General features: G+C 32.9%; 3 protein-coding genes and 1 pseudogene across 4 annotated transcripts; all 4 read right to left on the minus strand.

Moving 5' to 3' along the window:
- Positions 1 to 90: 90 nt before the first annotated feature.
- Positions 91 to 3,659, minus strand: LOC102589733 (uncharacterized). The gene is made up of 3 exons (XM_006361819.2): positions 3,052 to 3,659; positions 1,157 to 1,180; positions 91 to 578 (listed from the first exon to the last, which is right to left on the minus strand). The coding sequence occupies exons 1-3, from the start codon at positions 3,146 to 3,148 to the stop codon at positions 280 to 282; spliced, it is 420 nt and encodes a 139-aa protein (XP_006361881.1). The 5' UTR covers positions 3,149 to 3,659; the 3' UTR covers positions 91 to 279.
- A 705-nt stretch (positions 3,660 to 4,364) lies between these two features.
- Positions 4,365 to 6,325, minus strand: LOC102591300 (phosphoglycerate mutase-like protein AT74H). The gene is made up of 2 exons (XM_006361823.2): positions 5,777 to 6,325; positions 4,365 to 4,963 (listed from the first exon to the last, which is right to left on the minus strand). Exons 1-2 carry the CDS (start codon positions 6,318 to 6,320, stop codon positions 4,566 to 4,568), a joined length of 942 nt encoding a protein of 313 aa, XP_006361885.1. The 5' UTR covers positions 6,321 to 6,325; the 3' UTR covers positions 4,365 to 4,565.
- A 2,914-nt stretch (positions 6,326 to 9,239) lies between these two features.
- On the minus strand, positions 9,240 to 24,797 carry LOC102590720 (phosphoglycerate mutase-like protein AT74). Of its 2 annotated transcripts, none has more exons than XM_006361822.2 (3): positions 24,202 to 24,797; positions 15,358 to 15,747; positions 9,240 to 9,449 (listed from the first exon to the last, which is right to left on the minus strand). In XM_006361822.2, the coding sequence occupies exons 1-3, from the start codon at positions 24,653 to 24,655 to the stop codon at positions 9,412 to 9,414; spliced, it is 882 nt and encodes a 293-aa protein (XP_006361884.1). In that variant the 5' UTR covers positions 24,656 to 24,797; the 3' UTR covers positions 9,240 to 9,411. The 2 variants fall into 2 exon arrangements, with proteins under 2 accessions (XP_006361884.1, XP_006361883.1); XM_006361821.2 differs by lacking the exons at positions 9,240 to 9,449; positions 15,358 to 15,747 and adding exons at positions 22,480 to 22,824; positions 23,184 to 23,387 and having other exon boundaries at positions 24,202 to 24,773.
- On the minus strand, positions 10,321 to 12,150 carry LOC102596951 (T-complex protein 1 subunit epsilon-like; annotated as a pseudogene).
- Positions 24,798 to 24,860: the final 63 nt, after the last annotated feature.

Here is a 24,860-nt window from a genome sequence, read left to right on the forward strand (position 1 = left end):
GCATGTACTCATGACATGACAGCAAGACGGCCAAATTGTAAACCACACGCATTCCGTTCACAATGATGTGAATTGTGATAACACAACTTGGAAAAACGTCAATTAAATTATTAACTGAAATCAACACAATCTGAAGTATAAGAAATGAAAACCAAGACAGACGAAAAGGGAAAACCATATTCACAAAATGGGTGTACAAGGAAAGAGGCATATAAGTGCATATCTATTCTAATTCTAACAGAGACCAAAATGGTTAATTTTCCTGGAATAAAGTCTTCACTAGTCCTTCCAGCCAAACTCAATGGCTCGAGTCTCCCACAGTGCAGAGAGCTTGCGCTCTTCTATCAATGCAGCTTCAGCCTTTTCCCTCCCTCCCTCACATGTATCTATCCCTATGTTGCACTTCTCTGATTCTTTTTGGTAGTGTGAAGATGCTCTTTTGGCACTCATAATTAGAGCCTTGGTGCGATTCAAGACGTCATCAGTAACATTTTTTTGCAAGTTAATCTCCTCTGCTAGTAAAGTAGCAATGTCCTTTTTCATCTCTTCATTCAACTGAGGATCATTTTTACCACAGTCTGCATCAAGAAAAGATCCAACGATTAGAGGAAGCAGCTTAAACCAAATTAAACCTCTCCTCCTAAATTTTTCAACAGCGACCTACTTAACTGCATGCAGCACAATGTTGTGAAAGACTATATAATTAGACGGCAGAAAAATTCTACATTAATCAGACAAATGGAGGAAGAGAGCCAAAGGGTGGCTCTTTCTCTACTTTGCTTTCAGTGTTCTAGACAGTTCTTCAAAACTTGTAGCGGATGTCAAACAGTCAGTTTGTCCAGAACATCTCAGCTCTATTTTTTGTTTTTTTTTAGTAAGTATAGTGCTCTGTTGTGAGTTGTTACTAGTGCAATCAGGATTTAGACACAAGAAAAATAAAAAAGATGGGATTAAGTTTCAGTCAATTGCTGGATTAGTGTCGCTTTAAATTATATCCTCACAGCAAAAAGATTTAATCGTTTCTCCAACATTATGTCTTCATAGAGTAACTTTTAAACAGGAAACAGTATAACACTTCACTCAATTTCATAGAGGATTACTTGTACAACTTTACACCTTACAGTTTTTCAGGCACTAAATGAAGCAGAGGACTAACCTGCCAATGAGCTGTTTAAGATGTCTGCAAAACAACACATAAATAGGAGATAAGAATCAGCAGGACAGAGGAAAACATCATAAACGATGTCAGTTTTGCATTGAAAGATACTATTATTTCCAAAAGCTATGCTGATTTTCAAACATCAACACCAAGAGAAAAGAGAAAGTACTGAATAAATAGCTTAAAATTTTGTTATACCAGACAAAAGAAGACAATATGGTTAAAAAAATATCTTGAATGTTAATTTATAAACATTAAAGGTATTGCGGCATAGCAGTATATATTTGAATAGTATGCTATACTGATGGAAGTATCATCCTTTATATGTAAACAATCCTCATCCTCTTCAAAATATAGAACCTCAAGTCTTAATGATGTAGAAGGCATTCAGTCTACTCCAATCAGGATAAACAAATAAACTATTTCAGCAAACTCTTGGAAAAACTATTTCCTGGACCCTACTATGCCACTTTTTGCAGACGCAAATTTATCAAAAAGTTCTCATTCTTAAAGGAGCTTGTCTGGCATTAAGAATTTCTCCCTGTGCCAGAAACATATAGTTCAAGATCTAAATACAAAATCAGTAAAACTGTAGCAAATTAAGTCTTGGCATTCTTTCAGCAATTACTCCCTGTGCCAGAAACATATAGTTCAAGATCTAAATACAAAATCAGTACGAGTCGGTACTCTGAATAAGTTCAATAAAATGCTCTGTTACCACCAATGCCAACAATGAGAGGCATCTATAGCTTAGATAAGTCATATCAACCTATTATTCAGGATGAGAGATTGGGAGTTTGGAACTGCGGCTACTGAATCACTCCAAGGTTACAAAGTTTCTTCCAGGCCCACCAGTTGTGTCGTGATGCCAATTTATGCCCTCAGAGAATTATGGGCTCCTTATGGAAATCAATAAATCAAAACAGACTATTCAGAACAAGGCAACACTTCATTGACTGCTAGGCCACACCCAATTCATTGACCACTAAGCCACACCTTTGAACTTGATACCTCATGGTTCTCACCCACTTTTGTCTCTTCAATGAAATATGTAATAGTTCCTTTCCCAGTACAATTCTCAAATCAACCATTAATTAGAAATTTCAGTTAAAGTGTCTTTCTCTTACATTTCGTTTTAATCGTAATCTGCACCAATTCTCAGCAAATTCACTTAGTTCTTGTGGATTCTAGAAAGACCTAACTTAAGATTAACTGTATGAAATCCTCGCTATGTATTTGGAAGTATAATAATACGAAGCATTTGATTTTTGTACCAGGACAATATAGTCTTTAAATATACAAGACAGTTCACTCATTCCTGTTACTTCTGTCATGAATATTCTCTAGCCATACTCAATAGGAACATATAGACTTAGAAATGACCTTTTGGTTGATGCATGGAATTGGCTAAGCATTTCATTTGAACAAAAATAGAGCTAGGATGAATGGTTTTGTGTCTATTTCCAGTTCTTCCTCCTGTGGAAGAACCAAAAAGTTTTCAACTCACATGAATTATTTCTAATATTTAGTTATAGTTCATTCTCCACCTTCTATAAGTGGTAAAAACAAGGTACTATTAATTGAGAATCCTGCCAGTTTCTTCAATTGGTTAATACTTAATACAAAAATGGACCATGGTTCACCAATTTGGATGACAAGCAACCCCATGAAGGCTATACAAAGGTTTCTTAATCAAATTGTTCATACATAGACCTTAAACAATATCACTTCTTACTAAAAGCAGAAACTCAACTTTAAATGAACTAAGTGTCTCAATATGTAAAAGGCATTACTTTTAGTCATTAGGATCAAATCAGCCAACATAAGTACACAACCTACACAATTTTAAAGTAGATGAGCAAGATTTAGCATCCAAAGAGAGATAAACTGACCTATAGGCGAGAACATGGGATCCTCCTCACAATCACAGAAACATGGAGGACATGAAGACAAAGCCTTAGAGTGCCGCAAAGTTGGTGGTGTCACCATTAAAGAAAAAAAAATTGAGTATAACTATAGTATCGCTACCTAGATTTTTTATTTTATTTTTGTTTTCCTCACGGGTCCCATTGGAGTTCGACTAAATTTGAATCGCGCAGTCTAAATAAGATTTTCTCTATATTCAAGGCTCGAATCCAAAACTTCTAAGATCTGTTTAATAGTGAAGCAGTTCACCAATGTACCACAACCATGGTCGGTAACTACTAAAGTTTGTGGTTTTTTGAGGGAGAAAACACTACTTGGACTTGGTGAACTTCTAAGATTAGACATAAACAGGTCGAGTTGCCTGCTTAATTTAGGTAGTTGCCTAATGGACAACTATAGAGACAGATACAGTACATGACTGGATTTTATTTGTGTAAAAGGTTTATGTCTTTCTTGCACCAATGAATCTTTTGAGCCTGCCTACATACCAACAGGACAGACATAAACAGATTTGTAGAAGTGTACCGTTAAATTCATAATCTAGGGGTAAAATTATGAGCAAATTACAGAAATCACATACTTTTAAGGTAAAATTACAATTTATCCCTTAAAAGTTTATAATTATAGAAATCCCTCATTTTCGCGCATCAGATTAGTGTATCAGAGCATATATTATTGTATCTTGCGCATCAGATTAATCTATCAACGCTTATATTATTGTATCACGCGCATCAGATTAATGTATCAGTGCTTATATTATTGTATCTCGCGCATGTATCAGCACTTATATAGCTCTGATACATTAATCTGATGCGCGAGATACAATAATATAAGCGCTGATACACTAATCTGATGTGCGAAAATGAGAAATTTTGGAGATTTGTAAAACTTATAGGGGATAATGGTAATAAGTAAACTTAAATGTGGGATTTCTATAATTTTTCCTAAAATTATTCCTTTTCGCATAGTTCAGAGCATATTCGGCCCTCTTATCGCATGTTAAAAGTGTTGTTCCTAAAGGAACTTGTCGAATTTTATGTTGAAGGGGTCCTTATCCCATGGGAATATATATATTGAGAGCCAGTACTGTAATTAGTCCTAACTAATGTGTGATTTGTTGAATGAGAATTCAGACAGGTAAAATGAATTAATACTGACATAAAGAAAGGGAAAAGAAATTGAAAAATATATAAATATTTTACTAATTCAAAGGACACCCACCATATGTCAAAATTAAAGTACTAGAAGTATAGAAAGCAAAATGAAAAGAAATAAATAAAAAAGAGTAACAATCAAGGCAAACTCTTTCAAATTCAAATCCACGCAAACAAATTTAATATTTAAAAAAGAAAGAAGAAGACAACAGAATCTAGCATACAGGTAAAGACTAAAACAGAGAGGGAGTTTAAGTTAATAACAATACAATTACACTATAATTTTACTTAAAAGGAATGATTACTAGCTAGCTAGTACTTATAATTTAGATAATAGTATTCTCATCATCTGAATCTTCTGCAAAACAATCCATGAAAGGATAGGAATCACAAGTTCCCTGCCATTTAACTCCTGTAGGACCATAAGCTTTACATTTTTGATCCTCTATCATATCAGGAGATAGTCCCCATTCGTGAAGTTTTTTGTCATCATGATGAAATGCTAGGCTGTATTCCCCGCCATGCCCTAATTGCAACACTTGAAATTCACTAGGTTTCATCCTATTGAGATCCTCAAACTGCTCAATCGTCCAGTCGAACCATTTCATGAGGAAGATCCGACTGGATAGTCCATGGGTAACAATGATGATGTTGGTTTCTTGACAAGGATCATGACAGACGAATTTCTTCATTTCTATGTCCCTCCTCAAGCATTCAATATAACCTACATATTGTTATAGTATGAGTTTATGTTATTACTATACTATTCGTCTTGAAAATATTTACACAATCATCTTATTATTTACGACTAAGGTAATTATTATAATCAAATCTCTACATAACATATATTGATTGGTAGTCTAGGAAAGAGTTTAGGTTATATCATCATCAGGACGAGGCTTACTTATAGACATCCTTTGAATGAGTGGAAGGGTTTCTTACACCATTGATGTTTGTAACTTAAACTCGATTAAATGTGTTGAATTATATTGATAGTACAAGAAATCTTAGTATATGTTCCTTTAAAGTCACCACCTAATTTACTTCCTTATTATTATTATTATAACTTTTTCATAAGGAGACGACTTTCAGCTTATAAACTGTAAAAAAGTCAAATCATATTATTTCTAGTCAATAAATTAAGATCGTGTTTACTTAAATATACACTTCAATTAAATGTCAAGGTAACATATATATAGCTCAAGAAGGAAAAGAAACATCTAAACTATGTTCAAGAAATTAAAATGAAAAACAGAGCACTTCAAATGCATAACAACGACAAACAAGCACCCTGTTCAGAATTATAACTTTTTCGCCAAATACATATCTAAATTATCATTTTTTTGCGAATATTATATTCTAACTAACTATGAATTGTTCTCTTTTCCCATTTGAACTATCACCAGTAACAAAACACACCTCAACTATGAATTATTATCATGTAAGTAGAAAAAGGAAACAAATTAGGGTAGAGAAAAAAACAATATTGAATTGTGATTTTGACCATTAAGTCGTAGAAAAAACCAATAGAACTGACCTGATATACGATCATAAACTTCAGCTCCAGTTTCACCACCAGGTACTCTATAATAAAACCTCCCATACGTTACTCGTTCCTTCTTAATCTTTCCTATACTTGCAGGGTCATGATAGTTTCCAAAATTCAAATCTCTCAGCCTAGGCTCTTCCTTCACACCCATCACTCTCCTCGTTGGGAACGATCCGCCGATCTCTCTCAACGTCTTTCTCGTTCGCTCTAAAGGCGAAACATAGAAGAAAACCTTCCAATTGTTATCATTTTCAGAAATCAGTTTCTTAATTCGGATTCCAGTTTGCTTGGCCTGCTCAATCCCTTTCTCCGTCAGTTCAAATTTGTGAGTTGGAGTTGTTCCGCGCACATTTCTGTCGGCGTTTCCTGAAGACTCGCCGTGACGGACCAGGATTATGCGTTTGGGCAAATGAGTGTTGGTTTGAATTTTGACGAGAGACATTTGAGCAGATAATAGGAACAAAAGGGTATTAAAGAGAAAGACCAGTAATGAACTTCTATTGATGTTTGTGTTATTTCGGTGATATATCATGCACGAAGTTCACATGGTTTATATACATGAAAAAAGGCCAAATAGTGAAAAAAATGATAACAAAATTGTCCCTAAAGTATGATGATTTGAACTGTTTTGGTCCCTAAAGTTTGCAAAGAGTTGGTATTACTTTTTGTCTGATTTGACGGAAACTATGAAAGCAATATTTTTTTTAGTGGGAATTGCGTTTGGAGTTACTATTTTTGTAAGTTTTGGTTTCTTTCTAGAATTTGGTGTATTGTTTTGTACAAATTTTATCTAGTGTAGTTTTTTATATTGAGATTTTTAGGATTTGATGAGACTTTCTTACTTTTATGACTAAAAAATACTTCGTATATCTCATCAAATTACTAAAGTTCGTTAAATATTTGACAAAATCAAAAGTATTAACATTTTAAGTACGTTAAATATTTGACGAAATCAAAAGTATTAACCTTTGATAAACTTAAAGAACCAAAACTATTAAAATTAAACTTTAGGGACTATTTTATACATATTCTCACATATATAAGACTATTTTTCATTTTCTCATATATAGATTTTTTTAATTTTTTTTTTTTGTATAGTTTGAAAATGAAGGTGATGCAACTTTGACTGAGCATCCGAGTCTTCGTAGACCTATAATATTCGCAAAGTTTATATTCAATGCACAGAATAAAAGATATGAATACAATTAAATAAATGACTTGTAATAGTCTTACGTATAGTAAGTCTTTTTATATCATAAATTTCAATTTGATAATAACTAACATATTATAAAATGTCGAGATCGTAAAATGAAAAGTAAGTAGTATAAGTTTTCCTCGCAAACAAGGCTTAAAAAATAGTTATCCATCTTGTTTAATTTGATGTGAAATGTTAAAAGAAGTTATTAAACTTGGATGTAAGTAAGTCATAGAAATTTTTATATCTATAATTCATTTAATTAATGATAAATTAAAAAAAATACTTAAAATATAAAAAGACGTCATTTTAATTGAAACAGTAAATCAGAAAAAATATCATATAAATTGAGAAAATATAATACTAAATATAATTTATATATGTCCAACAAAACAAAGTTTATATTGAATAATATACCTTACGAATATCCTTTAAAGAACTAGTAAAGTTTAATATGCTCTCTTAACGAATACAATAATAATGCCTAAATATTCTGATGAGAACAAAATATGTAACGTTCCAAGAACTTCCCCACATGTTCCTCTCTTTTTTTTTAACTCAGTGTTCGATAATTATTTTAGAGTCCAATTAATTTAAATTTATATTAGAAAATTCTACTAATTTAAAAATAAAACATTCTTTATCAAAAACAACTTTATACTAAAGACTCAAATTCAAAATCCCTTACGACTTACCACTGGACTGCACTATCGTAACCTCCCCACATGCTCATGTTGGCATCTTCTGTGTCATTATTTTTTTTTTTTTTTTTTTGTGGTAGACAAGTAGGAGACCTGTCGCAATATTAATTAATTTTACGTGTCCTGCATGGAGAATTATATTGTGGCCCTAAACATACGGCAAAGTTTCTTAATTGAAGTTACCTTAACTAATTAGATATTTTTCAAGTCATTTTCTTTAGAAGATGGAAAAAATTAATTACGATAATTAATTAACTCACAAGAGAATATCCTTCTGTTAATTTACCATAAATAATAAAGTACGTTTCCCTTATTAATTATACAACTACATTGCATGCGTGAAAAGTTTTCATTTATATTTTCATTAGGTAATTAATTATACATATGTTTACAGTTCCACATAAGCTTTTAGCAAATAAGTAATTACAATGAATTATTAAAAGACTTCCTTAATTAATGAAGTCAATTTACATTTTTTTGGTCCTTTTTTTTATTCGTATATGTCGTTTTTGTTGGCATATTGAAGGACTAGACTTGACTAGAGATTAATTAAAAGTTGAGTCAAGCTAAGAGTTATATGTCCCACGCGGCATTCTTTTAGCGTATGAGCTAAGTTCCAAGTTTGTGAAATTACATGAAAATCACCTACAAAGAATCTCATACTTAAAAAAGTTCGTTTGAAAACAACCATTCATTTGATATTTTTTATTCAACTCATATACAACCAGGGAAGTATATATGAAAATTATTAAACATTACGTGTTCATAAGAATTTTTCTAGTATTAAAATTAATTTAATAAATAAATGATTAACATATTATTTTTCATCCTTTCTTTATTACAAATTATAAATATAAAAATATTTTCGTTAGGAAAAGGATGAATGGTGTATATGGGATGGAGGGAAGTTAGAAGTTTTGTTTTTGAAAATTTATTTATAAAATGACTCTTCGACTAACTTAGTGGTTTGGGCTTGAGACTTTCATATTGGAGGTCTTAAGTTTGAAATCTCTTGCCACTGAAAGCAAGGGATTTGTTTTCTGGGTCGAGCTTGTCGCACCGGGTTTACCTAGTGCGAATTACCTCTCTTGTGTGGTATGCAAGCTATTACATAAGAGTAAAGGCTCGAAAAACTAAAATTGTTTATAATCTGAAGAAATAATAAGTTGAGGTTGATTACTAATGACTTTTGTTGATTTTGGCTCATAAGCATTTTGAATGTTTATAAGTCAGTTTAATCGACTTATAAGCTTTGAATCAATTCAATATCTTAAAATTTTAATTTAGATATTTAAAAATTATATGTAGCAATTTTTCATTCCATGTCAAAATAATGGTCATTGGTCAAAGTTTTCAGAATTAGACTCGAGAGAACTTGATAAGGTGAATTTCAACTTTGCAATTACCTTCCATTATACGTCAGTTAAAACAACGACCTCAGCAGTGAAAACTGGTCTAAAACTTGTAACTTGAACCTGTCAAAACTAAATCAATCTTCATCCTGTTTAAAAATCATAATTTTACCAGTCAAAAACTAAATTCATACTTCATCCTAGATATCAAATGATTGTTATACAATTGAAAGTTTCAAATTTACAAGAAATTGACACTGATAATGCCGCCGGGCCTAAAATTGTAACAGCAACTTGAAAAGAGCTTACAAACATTTCTATCAGTTAACCAAATGAACAGTACAACAGAATTGGAACGAATACACGTTAACAATGTCATGCTAAGGGGAGATACGAGTTGTTTGACTTCACATCTTCATCATTTGAATCCGCTAAATGGTCAAAGAAAGCATCAAGGTACCAAGGGCAATGATCATTCAAAGTACCCCTGTTAGCATTAGCTCGCCATTTTTGGTCAGCGATCATCTCAGGGGACATACCCCATTCTAGCATCTCTTCATCAGTATGATGGACTGCTAGGCTATATTCACCACCCGCCCCTAATTCCATAACTCGAAACTCACAATTCCCTAGATTGTTTAGGTACTCGAATTGTTCCACTGTCCACTTGAACCACTTCATTAGAAAAACTCGACTAGCTAGACCATGGGATACAATTACAAGATTCAACTCCTCATTAGGATTGTGATGGTGCCTGTTCATATCAACATCCCTCCATAGAGTTTCAAGGAAATCTGCATTACAAAATTTTACAAATGAAAATAAGTATCAAACTTCACTCTTCTGAATTGCAGCTTAATTCAAATGCATCCTCATTGATTCAATGCACTGAACAAACCAGTAACATTTTGCTCAAATAGCAAATTAAAGAAACCAACTACTACCATAACAGAAGGATTTTTGGTGGACACATGTAAAAGAAATCAGTCTTTATTATATCACTAGTGTGTATAAAATAATAAGTATTTGAATTATATCACTATCATCCATTTAAGTCAGCAACTTCATTCTGGTCTCAAAAAATTTGAATTAGTTTTAACCGACGATCTTATAATTTAGATTAAGGCTATAAACACACCAAACTTTAATTTTAAACTAGACATGGATCTTTGATAAGCAGAATTACGATCAGAAAACAAAATTCAAGTCCATCCTATGAGCTAGTAAAGCTTGGGGAACCTTTCCAACATTGAGTATTGAAGGAAAGAAGACACTTTTATCCTTTAAAAGGTGATATTATTAGTTCAAGTCATCCTTCAGAATTTCTCTCGTAAAAATATTAGTGATTGTTGCCATGAAGATATGAATTTCTTCGGCGGTGTTGAGTGTCATCAAGCATAAGATTGAATTTAATACTGCCTTGGAAAAGATGCTTACTACACTAGTAGATATAAAGCAGAATAAGGTTTGGTTCTTTCTGTATATTGGCTGGGATTCAATAGAAATCCTGTTCAAGGATTTATGGTCATTTGTGCCAACATCATTACAATCTATTCCACAGCAGGGAATATTCTCCTTAATTTGCTGAGACTTAACAGCAGATAGAGTTTCAATAGGCTGAAGACCACTGTTCTTAGCAAGTGCCATTAGGACAGAATCCAAAGCATCTGCAAATGCCCTGATTGCTTACTGTTCAACTCCTGGATGTTTATCAGCAGCCGCTTCAACAGCATTTGAGCAAGAAATCTCTGCTGAACCACCACCATACACAATTGAATTGTTGCGAATAAGATTTCTAGCAACACATAAAGCATCATGGATACTACGTTTTGTCTCCACTATCATCATCTTATTGCCACCACGGATAAATATAGTTACTGCTCTTGAATTTGCACAATGCTCAATGTAAATCATTCTATCCTTTGTTGTACCGAAAGCTTTCTCCCGAACAATACCAGCCTTGCCAAGTTTTTCAGATGTCAACTCTTGAAACCTTGGTACTATTCTCCCACCTGTGGCAATTGCTATCAGCTCCAATTCCACACCACCTACCCATCTAACAGCGGGCAAATTTCTATGCATTAATAAGTGATTAGCTTCATCATCAAAACCCCACTGGCAGATAACTAAGGTAGCACCAACATCCTTGCACTTCTGGACCATGTCATCAAAGTACTTCTGCTCCTGTAGGCGTAAAGTTTGAAACTTCTCCACAGTATCAATGTCAACCTTATGCTTAGTCTTTGGCTTAGGAGGCTCAAAAGGACATGTCAAAATTGCAATTTTCGCATCCTCAATTTGCTTTGGCATCTGTGGATGACTCATATCTTTGTCAACTATAATACCATAAATTAGCTCTGTGTCCTCTAACTTCCCACCAACTTTCCCTTCAACTTTGATCAAGTCCAGGTTTACATCCTTCCTCTCTAAATCAGCAACTGCTAAAACAGCTTTAACAGCAATTTCAGCCATGCTACGTTTGCATCATCTATTCACAATCTTAGATGACAAAGTAGTCATGCAAGTTTGAACCAAAGGCTCAATGTCATTCAGACCGAATTCAATCTTATGTGCTACACGCTCCAAATGCTCAACTGCAATCCTTGAAGCCATTTCATACCCTTCTGCAATCCAAATAGGATGAATACCACGTTCTAACAACTTCTCAGCTTGTTCTAGCAGTGCCCCAGCCATGACAACAACTCCAGTGGTTCCATCGCCAATTTCATAATCTTGACTTCGTGACAACTCAATCATCAACTTTCCAATCTGATTGTCAACATCCATCTGCTCCAAAATGGTGGCACCATCATTTGTGATGGTGACATCGCCGTCAGGGCTCTGAAGCATCTTATCCATGCCTTTAGGACTAAGTGAGGTACGTAAAATACGTGCAACAGCTTTTCTGGCAGAAATGTTGGCCTTCTGAGCATCGAGGCCTCTTAATCTAGTTTTTTGTTCTTGCTCCCTTAGTATTATAAACGGCCTTCCGAATTCATCGAAAGCTAACGCCATTGTTCCCGGTGACCTGCTTTCGATCAGATCGGGAAATAATAATCTCCGGCGACAGTGACAGAGAGAGTTGTTTTATGAATCTAGAACACTTTCAGAACCCTAGCATGCTTTCAACTTCTATTGATGTTTGTGTTATTTCGGTGATATATCATGCACGAAGTTCACATGGTTTATATACATGAAAAAAGGCCAAATAGTGAAAAAAATGATAAATAGTCCCTAAAGTATGATGATTTCAACTGTTTTGGTCCCTAAAGTTTGCAAAGAGTTGGTATTACTTTTTGTCTGATTTGACGGAAACTATGAAAGCAATATTTTTTTTAGTGGGAATTGCGTTTGGAGTTACTATTTTTGTAAGTTTTGGTTTCTTTCTAGAATTTGGTGTGTTGTTTTGTACAATTTTTATCTAGTGTAGTTTTTTATATTGCGATTTTTAGGATTTCATGAGACTTTCTTACTCTTATGATTAAAAAATACTTCGTATATCTCATCAAATTACTAAAGTTCGTTAAATATTTGACAAAATCAAAAGTATTAACATTTTAAGTACGTTAAATATTTGACGAAATCAAAAGTATTAACCTTTGATAAACTTAAAGAACCAAAACTATTAAAATTAAACTTTAGGGACTATTTTATACATATTCTCACATATATAAGACTATTTTTCATTTTCTCATATATAGATTTTTTTAATTTTTTTTTTTTGTATAGTTTGAAAATGAAGGTGATGCAACTTTGACTGAGCATCCGAGTCTTCGTAGACCTATAATATTCGCAGAGTTTATATTCAATGCACAGAATAAAAGATATGAATACAATTAAATAAATGACTTGTAATAGTCTTACGTATAGTAAGTCTTTTTATATCATAAATTTCAATTTGATAATAACTAACATATTATAAAATGTCGAGATCGTAAAATGAAAAGTAAGTAGTATAAGTTTTCCTCGCAAACAAGGCTTAAAAAATAGTTATCCATCTTGTTTAATTTGATGTGAAATGTTAAAAGAAGTTATTAAACTTGGATGTAAGTAAGTCATAGAAATTTTTATATCTATAATTCATTTAATTAATGATAAATTAAAAAAATACTTAAAATATAAAAAGACGTCATTTTAATTGAAACAATATATCAGAAAAAATATCATATAAATTGAGAAAATATCATACTAAATATAATTTATATATGTCCAACAAAACAAAGTTTATATTGAACAATATACCTTACGAATATCCTTTAAAGAACTAGTAAAGTCTAACATGCTCTCTTAACGAATACAATAATAATGCCTAAATATTCTGATGAGAACAAAATATGTAACGTTCCAAGAACTTCCCCACATGTTCCTCTCTTTTTCTTAACTCAGTGTTTGATAATTATTTTAGAGTCCAACTAATTTGAATTTATATTAGAAAATTTAACTAATTTAGAAATAAAACCTTCTTTATCAAAAACAATTTTATACTAAGACTCAAATTCAAAATCCCTTACGACGTACCACTGCACTGCACTATCGGAACCTCCTCACATGCTCATGTTGGCATCTTCTGTGTCATTATTTTTTTTAATTTTTTTTTTTGTGGTAGACAAGTAGGAGACCTGTCGCAATATTGATTAATTTTACGTTGTCCTGCATGGAGAATTATATTGTGGCCCTAAACATACGGCAAAGTTTCTTAATTGAAGTTACCTTAACTAATTAGATATTCAAGTTAATTACATCTTTTCAAGTCATTTTCTTTAGAAGATGGAAAAAATTAATTACGATAATTAATTAACTCATAAGAGAATATCCTTCTGTTAATTTACCATAAATAATAAAGTATGTTTCCCTTATTAATTATACAACTACATTGCATGCGTGAAAAGTTTTCATTTATATTTGCATTAGATAATTAATTATACATATGTTTACAGTTCCACATAAGCTTTTAGCAAATAAATAATTACAATGAATTATTAAAAGACTTCCTTAATTAATGAAGTCAATTTACATTTTTTTGTCCTTTTTTTTATTCGTATATGTCGTTTTTGTTGGCATATTGAAGGACTAGACTTGACTAGAGAGTAATTAAAAATTGAGTCAAGCTAAGAGTTATATGTCCCACGCGGCATTCTTTTAGCGTATGAGCTAAGTTCCAAATTTGTGAAATTACATGAAAATCACCTACAAAGAATCTGATACTTAAAAAAGTTCGTTTGAAAACAACCGTTCATTTGATATTTTTTATTCAACTCATATACAACCAGGGAAGTATATATGAAAATTATTAAACATTACGTGTTCATAAGAATTTTTCTAGTATTAAAATTAATTTAATAAATAAATGATTAACATATTATTTTTCATCCTTTCTTTATTACAAATTATAAATATAAAAATATTTTCGTTAGGAAAAGGATGAATGGTGTATATGGGATGGAGGGAAGTTAGAAGTTTTGTTTTTGAAAATTTATTTATAAAATGACTCTTCGAGTAACCTAGTGGTTTGGGCTTGAGACTTTCATATTGGAGGTCTCAAGTTTGAAATCTCTTGCCACTGAAAGCAAGGGATTTGTTTTCTGGGTCGAGCTTGTCGCACTGGGTTTACCTAGTGCGAATTACCTCTCTTGTGTGGTTTGCAAACTATTGCATAAGAGTGAAGGCTCGATAACTAAAAGTGCTTATAATCTGAAGAAATAATAAGTTGAGGTCGATTACTAATGACTTTTGTTGATTTTGGCTCATAAGCATTTTGAATGTTTATAAGTCAGTTTAATTGACTTATAAGCTTTGAATCAATTCAATACCTTAAAATTTTAATTTAGATATTAAAAAATTATATGTGGCAATTTTTCATTCCATGTCAAAATAATGGTCATTGGTCAAAGTTTTCAGAATTAGACTCGAGAGAACTTGATAAGGTGAATTTCAATGCAAAGTCCTTTCAACTCTGCATTACCTTCCATTATACGTCAGTTAAAACAACGACCTCAGCAGTGAAAACTGGTCTAAAACTTGTAACTTGACCCTGTCAAAACTAAATCAATCTTCATCCTGTTTAAAAATCATAATTTTACCAGTCAAAAACTAAATTCATACTTCATCCTTGATATCAAATGATTGTTATACAATTGAAAGTTTCAAATTTACAAGAAATTGACACTGATAATGCCTCCGGGCATAAAATTGTAACAACAACTTGAAAAGAGCTTACAAACATTTCTATCAGTTAACCAAATGAACAGTACAACAGAATTGGAACGAATACACATTATCAATGTCATGCTAAGGGGAGATACTAGTTGTTTGACTTCACATCTTCATCATCTTTGTCATTTGAATCCGCTAAATGGTCAAAGAAAGCATCAAGGTACCAAGGGCAATGATCATTCAAAGTACCCCTGTTAGCATTAGCTCGCCATTTTTGGTCAGCGATCATCTCAGGGGACATACCCCATTCTAGCATCTCTTCATCAGTATGATGGACTGCTAGGCTATATTCACCACCCGCCCCTAATTCCATAACTCGAAACTCACAATTCCCTAGATTGTTTAGGTACTCGAATTGTTCCACTGTCCACTTGAACCACTTCATTAGAAAAACTTGACTAGCTAGACCATGGGATACAATTACAAGATTCAACTCCTTATTAGGATTGTGATGGTGCCTGTTCATATCAACATCCCTCCATAGGGTTTCAAGGAAATCTGCATTACAAAATTTTACAAATGAAAATAAGTATCAAACTTCACTCTTCTGAATTGCAGCTTAATTCAAATGCATCCTCATTGATTCAACGCACTGAACAAACCAGTTACATTTTGCTCAAATAACAAATTAAAGAAACCAACTACTATCATAACAGAAGGATTTTTGGTGGACACATGTAAAAGAAATCAGTCTCTATTATATCACTAGTGTGTATAAATAATTATTTGAATCATATCACTATCATCCATTTAAGTCAGCAAATTCATTCTGGTCTCAAAAAATTGGAATTAGTTTTAACCGACGATCTTATAATTTAGACTAAGGCAATAAACACACCAAACTTTAATTTTAAACTAGACATGGATCTTTGATAAGCAGAATTACGATCAGAAAACAAAATTCAAGTCCATCCTATGAGCTAGTAAAGCTTGGGGAACCTTTCCAACATTGAGTATTGAAGGAAAGAAGACACTTCTTTTCCTTTAAAAGGTGGTATTATTAGTTCAAGTCATCCTTCAGAATTTCTCTCCCGTAAAAAATATTAGTGATTGTTGCAATGAAGATATGAATTTCTTCGGCGGTGTTGAGTGTCATCAAGCATAAGATTGAATTTAATACTGCCTTGGAAAAGATGCTTACTACACTAGCAGATATAAAGCAGAAAAAGGTTTGGTTCTTTCTGTATATTGGCTGGGATTCAATATAAATCCTGTTCCAAGGATTTATGGTCATTCAAAATTAAGATTTGTAGAGCAAACTGCTATGAGTTTCTTATCCCTTTCAAAAGAAAAAAAAATCAGACAAGCACGTTTAATTCAATCTTGATGTAAAATAGTACTATAACTTCCATTATGTCATCATGTTTTACCAACTTGCTTATGCTGAAAGCAGACTACTTGATTTTATTCTTATCGTAACTTGAAGTCTCAGACTGTTAGTTCTATCAATTACACTACATTCTTTTAAACGATAAACTCATATTATGGATACCATTATCTATTTAATTAACGATTATTTAAAGATTGCATCTTACTTTCAATTGGAATAACAATTGATGTCAATCAATAGAAAAAACTGAATAATTGAATGACAAGAGCAAAGTTGTGGCGAGACCCAAAGCTTCAATTATAATATTCAAAGGTGTGTGAGAACTGAGAATGTTCATTTTTTTGGAAATAACTCAAAAGAAAAGTGAATCATATAAATTTTCGAGGGAGTATTCAAAACTCACACAAAAACTGTCACGCCCCAAACTCAAGGGGCGCAACTGGCTCCTAATGCCAAAACTCAGGCCCGAGCTGACCCTGCTGAACTATTTGCTACTAGCATATGGCAGTCACACACAATCAATAAAATAAACAAGTATATCTCGGCTTAAAACTAAGCCCTCGGCCGACAAGGTCCCTGTCAACAGATCTATAAACGAAACAGCTACTCCCAAGAGTTCATATAAAGAAATAGCAAACTAGCACAGAAACCCTGATTGGGACGTCGAGGCCACCATGATTTCTATACCAAAACTGAAAGCATGTATATGTCAAGACAATACATCAAACAACTCACAAGCTTCAACAAACTAACAAACTAGGCCAGCATGGCCATAATGTAGCTACACACCCCACACACTAGTCTGCAAGCCTCTAGTTCATTGCTGGAAGTGGGAACGTGATGGATTAACATTTGAATTTGAATTTTTGAACGTGTGATTTTCAACTTCGCGTTGTATTTGTCATTTGTAGATAAAATAAGAAAGATGCAAAAATAGAAATACAAATATTAGCGTGATGTATATAATTAAAAAAAATGATATACTTAAGAAGTCAGCTTATTTTTGTAATGATTACTCCCTTCGTTTCAACTAATATGAATTGGTATGACTTGGTATGGAGCGAAAGAAAAAAAGATTTTTAAAAAAAATAAATCATATATATTTTGTGTAATTAAAAATTATTTTATTATGAATAAAATGAGTATTTTAAAGTTAAATTGTTACTAAATATAAAAAATATATTTCATTTTTTTGGAAATAACTCAAAAGAAAAGTGAATCATATAAATTTTCGAGGGAGTATTCAAAACTCACACAAAAACTGTCACGCCCCAAACTCAAGGGGCGCAACTGGCTCCTAATGCCAAAACTCAGGCCCGAGCTGACCCTGCTGAACTATTTGCTACTAGCATATGGCAGTCACACACAATCAATAAAATAAACAAGTATATCTCGGCTTAAAACTAAGCCCTCGGCCGACAAGGTCCCTGTCAACAGATCTATAAACGAAACAGCTACTCCCAAGAGTTCATATAAAGAAATAGCAAACTAGCACAGAAACCCTGATTGGGACGTCGAGGCCACCATGATTTCTATACCAAAACTGAAAGCATGTATATGTCAAGACAATACATCAAACAACTCACAAGCTTCAACAAACTAACAAACTAGGCCAGCATGGCCATAATGTAGCTACACACCCCACACACTAGTCTGCAAGCCTCTAGTTCATTGCTGGAAGTGGGAACGTGATGGATTAACATTTGAATTTGAATTTTTGAACGTGTGATTTTCAACTTCGCGTTGTATTTGTCATTTGTAGATAAAATAAGAAAGATGCAAAAATAGAAATACAAATATTAGCGTGATGTATATAATTAAAAAAAATGATATACTTAAGAAGTCAGCTTATTTTTGTAATGATTACTCCCTTCGTTTCAACTAATATGAATTGGTATGACTTGGTATGGAGCGAAAGAAAAAAAGATTTTTAAAAAAAATAAATCATATATATTTTGTGTAATTAAAAATTATTTTATTATGAATAAAATGAGTATTTTAAAGTTAAATTGTTACTAAATATAAAAAATATATTTCATTTTTTTGGAAATAACTCAAAAGAAAAGTGAATCATATAAATTTTCGAGGGAGTATTCAAAACTCACACAAAAACTGTCACGCCCCAAACTCAAGGGGCGCAACTGGCTCCTAATGCCAAAACTCAGGCCCGAGCTGACCCTGCTGAACTATTTGCTACTAGCATATGGCAGTCACACACAATCAATAAAATAAACAAGTATATCTCGGCTTAAAACTAAGCCCTCGGCCGACAAGGTCCCTGTCAACAGATCTATAAACGAAACAGCTACTCCCAAGAGTTCATATAAAGAAATAGCAAACTAGCACAGAAACCCTGATTGGGACGTCGAGGCCACCATGATTTCTATACCAAAACTGAAAGCATGTATATGTCAAGACAATACATCAAACAACTCACAAGCTTCAACAAACTAACAAACTAGGCCAGCATGGCCATAATGTAGCTACACACCCCACACACTAGTCTGCAAGCCTCTAGTTCATTGCTGGAAGTGGGAACGTGATGGATTAACATTTGAATTTGAATTTTTGAACGTGTGATTTTCAACTTCGCGTTGTATTTGTCATTTGTAGATAAAATAAGAAAGATGCAAAAATAGAAATACAAATATTAGCGTGATGTATATAATTAAAAAAAATGATATACTTAAGAAGTCAGCTTATTTTTGTAATGATTACTCCCTTCGTTTCAACTAATATGAATTGGTATGACTTGGTATGGAGCGAAAGAAAAAAAGATTTTTAAAAAAAATAAATCATATATATTTTGTGTAATTAAAAATTATTTTATTATGAATAGTAACCTGCAGCAATTCTAAGCAAATTCACTTAGTTCTTGAGGATTCTAGAAAGACCTAACTTAAGATTGACTGTATGAAATCCTCGCTATGTATATGGAAGTATAATAATACGAAGCATTTGATTTTTGTATATAGTCTTTAAATATACAAGACAGCTCACTCATTCCTGTTACTTCTGTCATGAATATTCTCTAGCCATACTCAATAAGAACATATCGACTTAGAAATGACCTTTTGGTTGATGCATGAAATTGGCTAAGCATTTCATTTGAACAAAAATAGAGCTAGGATGAATGGTTTTGTGTCTATTTCCAGTTCTTCCTCCTGTGGAAGAACCAAAAAGTTTTCAACTCACATGAATTCCTTCTAATATTTAGTTATAGTTCATTCTCCACCTTCTATAAGTGGTAAAAATAAGGTACTATTAATTGAGAATCCTGCCAGTTTATTCAATTGGTTAATACTTATTACAAAAATGGACCATAGTTCACCAATTTGGATGACAAGCAACCCCATGAAGGCTATACAAGTTTTCTTAATCAAATTGTTCATACATAGACCTTAAACAATATCACTTCTTACTAAAAGCAGAAACTCAACTTTAAATGAACTAAGTGTCTCAATATGTAAAAGGCATTACTTTTAGTCATTAGAATCAAATCAGCCAACATAAGTACACAACCTACACAATTTCAAAGGTAGATGAGCAAGATTTAGCATCCAAAGAGAGATAAACTGACCTATAGGCGAGAACATGGGATCCTCCTCACAATCACAGAAACATGGAGGACATGAAGACAAAGCCTTAGAGTGCCGCAATGTTGGTGTTGTCACCATGTAAATAACCAAAAACAAACCCACCAGAACCAAAACAAATCTCACAGTCCCACGACTAGAGGACCTATGGTCTGATGGATAAGCCATAAAAGTGCCCCTAAAACACACAACAAAAGTTCCAAAACCCAACTGTCAGTACACAAAACAAACAAGCAAGCAAACAACCCAAACCAGATTTCAATTTCAAAACAAAATCAAGAAAAAGACAACAAAACTACAAATCTGAAAATCCCATTTTTTCAAATTTTCACTGAAAACCACATATCAAACACCCACCCAATTTTTCAGATTTTCACTGAAACCCACATATCAAACACCCAAAAAAACACACATTTTCCATACCTGTGTCAAAAAGATCAAAACTTTCTAATAATCTGAAACTCAAACTCAATCATTTGAGCAAGTCTAAACAAAAACCCACTTCACAAAATGGGTCTATATCCTAATGCCTTGCAACCCACCAAACGAAAAGAATGTATAAGCAAGCACACAAATGATTGTAGTGAGTAGTATTCAAACTCTTTCTTGAAATCCAAAATACAGAGAGAGAGAAAAAAACACAAATAGTGATTAGCTTTAGTGGATTAGGAAAAGTAAAAGTAACTCAGATCCCAAAAAAGAGAGACGAAATATATGGAGTTGGTTAAACATAATGCAACATTTGTAGAAGAGAGAAAATAGAAGGAATTAGGTAGTGAAGAACAAGTCTCTGCTTTTTTAAAATAGCAAAGGTAGCGTTTGATCATCATTCAAACACTAACAATGGATGTGTTTTAGTGCTAATCACAATCCAAATTAAACTTTAATCAAAACCGGGAAAATAGAGTTATTCAGTAGACCAATCAATCTGGTCCACGTATGTCATTTAGTGTTCCTACGTGGTCCCCAAATTTGTAAGTAATTATTCACTTGTCCTGAAAAAAGTAATAAATGTCGTATCAATTTGTTTGTCCCTAAAATGGAAAGATGTATTTTTTTTTAAAAAAAAAGTGTAAGTAACAATTTTTGAAAAAACTACTTATTTATTACTACTACTTAAATCACTTACATTTTTTCCTAAAAACTTGACCAAATACCTAAATTTTCTAAAATAAACATTTTTAACTTCTTAAGAATTTGGCGAAACAGGCTATTAGCCTTGTTTAAATTTAAAAATAAATAAATTAATTAATAAAAGCCATTAAAGAAAAAAAAAATGAGTATAACTATAGTATCGCTACCTAGATTTTTTATTTTATTTTTGTTTCCCTCACGGGTCCCATTGGAGTCTGACTAAATTTGAATCGCGCAGTTTAAATAAGATTTTCTCCATATTCAGGGCTCGAACCCAAAACTTCTAAGGTATGTTTAATGGTGAAGCAGTTCACCACTGTACCACATCCATGGTTGGTAACTGCTAAAGTTTGTGATTTTTTAGGGAGAAAACACTACCTGGACTTGGTGAACTTGTAAGATTAGACATAAGACAGGTCGAGTTGCCTGCTTAATTTTAGGTAGCTGCCTAATGGACAACTATAGAGACAGTTACAGTACATGACTGGATTTTGTTTGAGTAAAAGGTTTATGTCTTTCTTGCACCAATGAATCTTCTGAGCCTACATACCAACAGGACAGACATAAACAGATTTGTAGAAGTGTACCGTTAAATTCATAATCTAGGGGTAAAATTATTCCTTTTCGCATAGTTCAGAGCATATTCGGCCCTCTTATCGCATGTTAAAAGTGTTGTTCCTAAAGGACTTGTCGAATTTTATGTTGAAGGGGTCCTTATCCCATGGGAATATATATATTGAGAGCCAGTACTGTGTGATTTGTTGAATGAGAATTCAGACAGGTAAAATGAAATAATACTGACATAAAGAAAGGGAAAAGGAATTGAAAAATATATAAATATTTTACTAATTCAAAGGACACCCACCATAAACTAAAAGTATAGAAAGCAAAAGGAAAAGAAACAAATAAAAAAGAGTAACAATCATGCCAAACTCTTTCAAATTCAAATCCACGCAAACAAATTTCATATTTTAAAAAGAAAGAAGAAGACAACAGAATTTGTCGACCTCATAATCCTAATTAGTAAAGCAAATGTGAAAAGTTGAAACCTACTCTCCGTCTCGTCCCAAAATAAGTATCATTTTAGCTTATTTCACGTTCATTATAACTATAAGTTACCTCTATTTATTAGGTGTTCCTTAAGAATGGAAAGTTATTAAGAAGATGTAGTTCTTTAAAATAAGAGAATATATAGTTAATAACAATCAAATTTAGCATACAGGTAAAGACTAAAACAGAGAGGGAGTTTAAGTTAATAACAATCCAATTACACCATAATTTTACTTAAAAGGGACGATTACTAGCTAGCTAGTACTTATAATTTAGATAATGTATTCTCATCATCTGAATCTTCTGCAAAACAATCCATGAAAGGATATGAATCACAAGTTCCCTGCCATTTAACTCCTGTAGGACCATAAGCTTTACATTTTTGATCCTCTATCATATCAGGAGATAGTCCCCATTCGCGAAGTTTTTTGTCATCATGATGAAATGCTAGGCTGTATTCCCCGCCTTGCCCTAATTGCAACACTTGAAATTCACCAGTTCTCATCCTATTGAGAACCTCAAATTGCTCAACCGTCCAGTCGAACCATTTCATGAGGAAGATCCGACTGGATAGTCCATGGGTAATGATGATGATGTTGGTTTCTTGACAAGGATCATGACAGACGAATTTCTTCATTTCTATGTCCCTCCTCAAGCATTCAATATAACCTACATATTGTTATAGTATGAGTTTATGCTATTACTATACTATTCGTCTTGAAAATATTTACACAATCATCTTATTATTTACGACTAAGGTAATTATTATAATCAAATCTCTACATAACAGATATTGATTGATAGTCTAAAAAAGAGTTCCCCGCCATGCCCTAATTGCAACACTTGAAATTCACCAGTTCTCATCCTATTGAGAACCTCAAATTGCTCAACCGTCCAGTCGAACCATTTCATGAGGAAGATCCGACTGGATAGTCCATGGGTAATGATGATGATGTTGGTTTCTTGACAAGGATCATGACAGACGAATTTCTTCATTTCTATGTCCCTCCTCAAGCATTCAATATAACCTACATATTGTTATAGTATGAGTTTATGTTATTACTATACTATTCGTCTTGAAAATATTTACACAATCATCTTATTATTTACGACTAAGGTAATTATTATAATCAAATCTCTACATAACATATATTGATTGGTAGTCTAGGAAAGAGTTTAGGTTATATCATCATCAGGACGAGGCTTACTTATAGACATCCTTTGAATGAGTGGAAGGGTTTCTTACACCATTGATGTTTGTAACTTAAACTCGATTAAATGTGTTGAATTATATTGATAGTACAAGAAATCTTAGTATATGTTCCTTTAAAGTCACCACCTAATTTACTTCCTTATTATTATTATTATAACTTTTTCATAAGGAGACGACTTTCAGCTTATAAACTGTAAAAAAGTCAAATCATATTATTTCTAGTCAATAAATTAAGTTCGTGTTTACTTAAATATATATACACTTCAATTAAATGTCAAGGTAACGCATATATAGCTCAAGAAGGAAAAGAAACATCTAAACTATGTTCAAGAAATTAAAATGAAAAACAGAGCACTTCAAATGCATAACAACGACAAACAAGCACCCTGTTCAGAATTATAACTTTTTCGCCAAATACATATCTAAATTATCATTTTTTTGCGAATATTATATTCTAACTAACTATGAATTGTTCTCTTTTCCCATTTGAACTATCACCAGTAACAAAACACACCTCAACTGTGAATTACTATGTAAGTAGAAAAAGGAAACAAATTAGGGTAGAGAAAAAAACAATATTGAATTGTGATTTTGACCATTAAGTCGTAGAAAAAACCAATAGAACTGACCTGATATACGATCATAAACTTCAGCTCCAGTTTCACCACCAGGTACTCTATAATAAAACCTCCCATACGTAAATCGTTCCTTCTGAATCTTTCCTATACTTGCAGGGTCATGATAGTTTCCAAAATTCAAATCTCTCAGCCTAGGCTCTTCCTTCACACCCATCACTCTCCTCGTTGGGAACGATCCGCCGATCTCTCTCAACGTCTTTCTCGTTCGCTCTAAAGGCGAAACATAGAAGAAAACCTTCCAATTGTTATCATTTTCAGAAATCAGTTTCTTAATTCGGATTCCAGTTTGCTTGGCCTGCTCAATCCCTTTCTCCGTCAGTTCAAATTTGTGAGTTGGAGTTGTTCCGCGCACATTTCTGTCGGCGTTTCCTGAAGACTCGCCGTGACGGACCAGGATTATGCGTTTGGGCAAATGAGTGTTGGTTTGAATTTTGACGAGAGACATTTGAGCAGATAGGTAGGTAGGTAGGTACAAAAGGGTATTTATTAAAGAGAAAGACCAGTAATCAACTTCTATTGATGTTTGTGTTATTTTGGTGATATATCATGCAGGAAGTTCTGGTTTTAATAGATGAAAAAAGGCCAAATAGTGAAAAAAATGATAACAAAATTGTCCCTAAAGTATGATGATTTGAACTGTTTTGGTCCCT

This window comes from Solanum tuberosum, unplaced genomic scaffold, assembly GCF_000226075.1.
Source record: "Solanum tuberosum cultivar DM 1-3 516 R44 unplaced genomic scaffold, SolTub_3.0 scf00363, whole genome shotgun sequence".
Taxonomy (NCBI): Eukaryota; Viridiplantae; Streptophyta; class Magnoliopsida; order Solanales; family Solanaceae; genus Solanum; species Solanum tuberosum.

Excerpts from the sequence above, each read along its gene's own strand:
- LOC102589733 (XM_006361819.2), bottom strand. The coding sequence starts at position 3,148 with ATGGTGACACCACCAACTTTGCGGCACTCTAAGGCTTTGTCTTCATGT. Across the intron at positions 1,181-3,051 it reads TCCCATGTTCTCGCCTATAG|ACATCTTAAACAGCTCATTG; the intron begins GTCAGTTTATCT and ends GTTGTTTTGCAG. Across the intron at positions 579-1,156 it reads CTTAAACAGCTCATTGGCAG|ACTGTGGTAAAAATGATCCT; the intron begins GTTAGTCCTCTG and ends TTCTTGATGCAG.
- LOC102591300 (XM_006361823.2), bottom strand. The coding sequence starts at position 6,320 with ATGATATATCACCGAAATAACACAAACATCAATAGAAGTTCATTACTG. Across the intron at positions 4,964-5,776 it reads AGTTTATGATCGTATATCAG|GTTATATTGAATGCTTGAGG; the intron begins GTCAGTTCTATT and ends AACAATATGTAG.
- LOC102590720 (XM_006361822.2), bottom strand. The coding sequence starts at position 24,655 with ATGTCTCTCGTCAAAATTCAAACCAACACTCATTTGCCCAAACGCATA. Across the intron at positions 15,748-24,201 it reads AGTTTATGATCGTATATCAG|ATTTCCTTGAAACCCTATGG; the intron begins GTCAGTTCTATT and ends TTTGTAATGCAG. Across the intron at positions 9,450-15,357 it reads AAATGACAAAGATGATGAAG|ATGTGAAGTCAAACAACTCG; the intron begins ATGTGAAGTCAA and ends CAAATGATGAAG.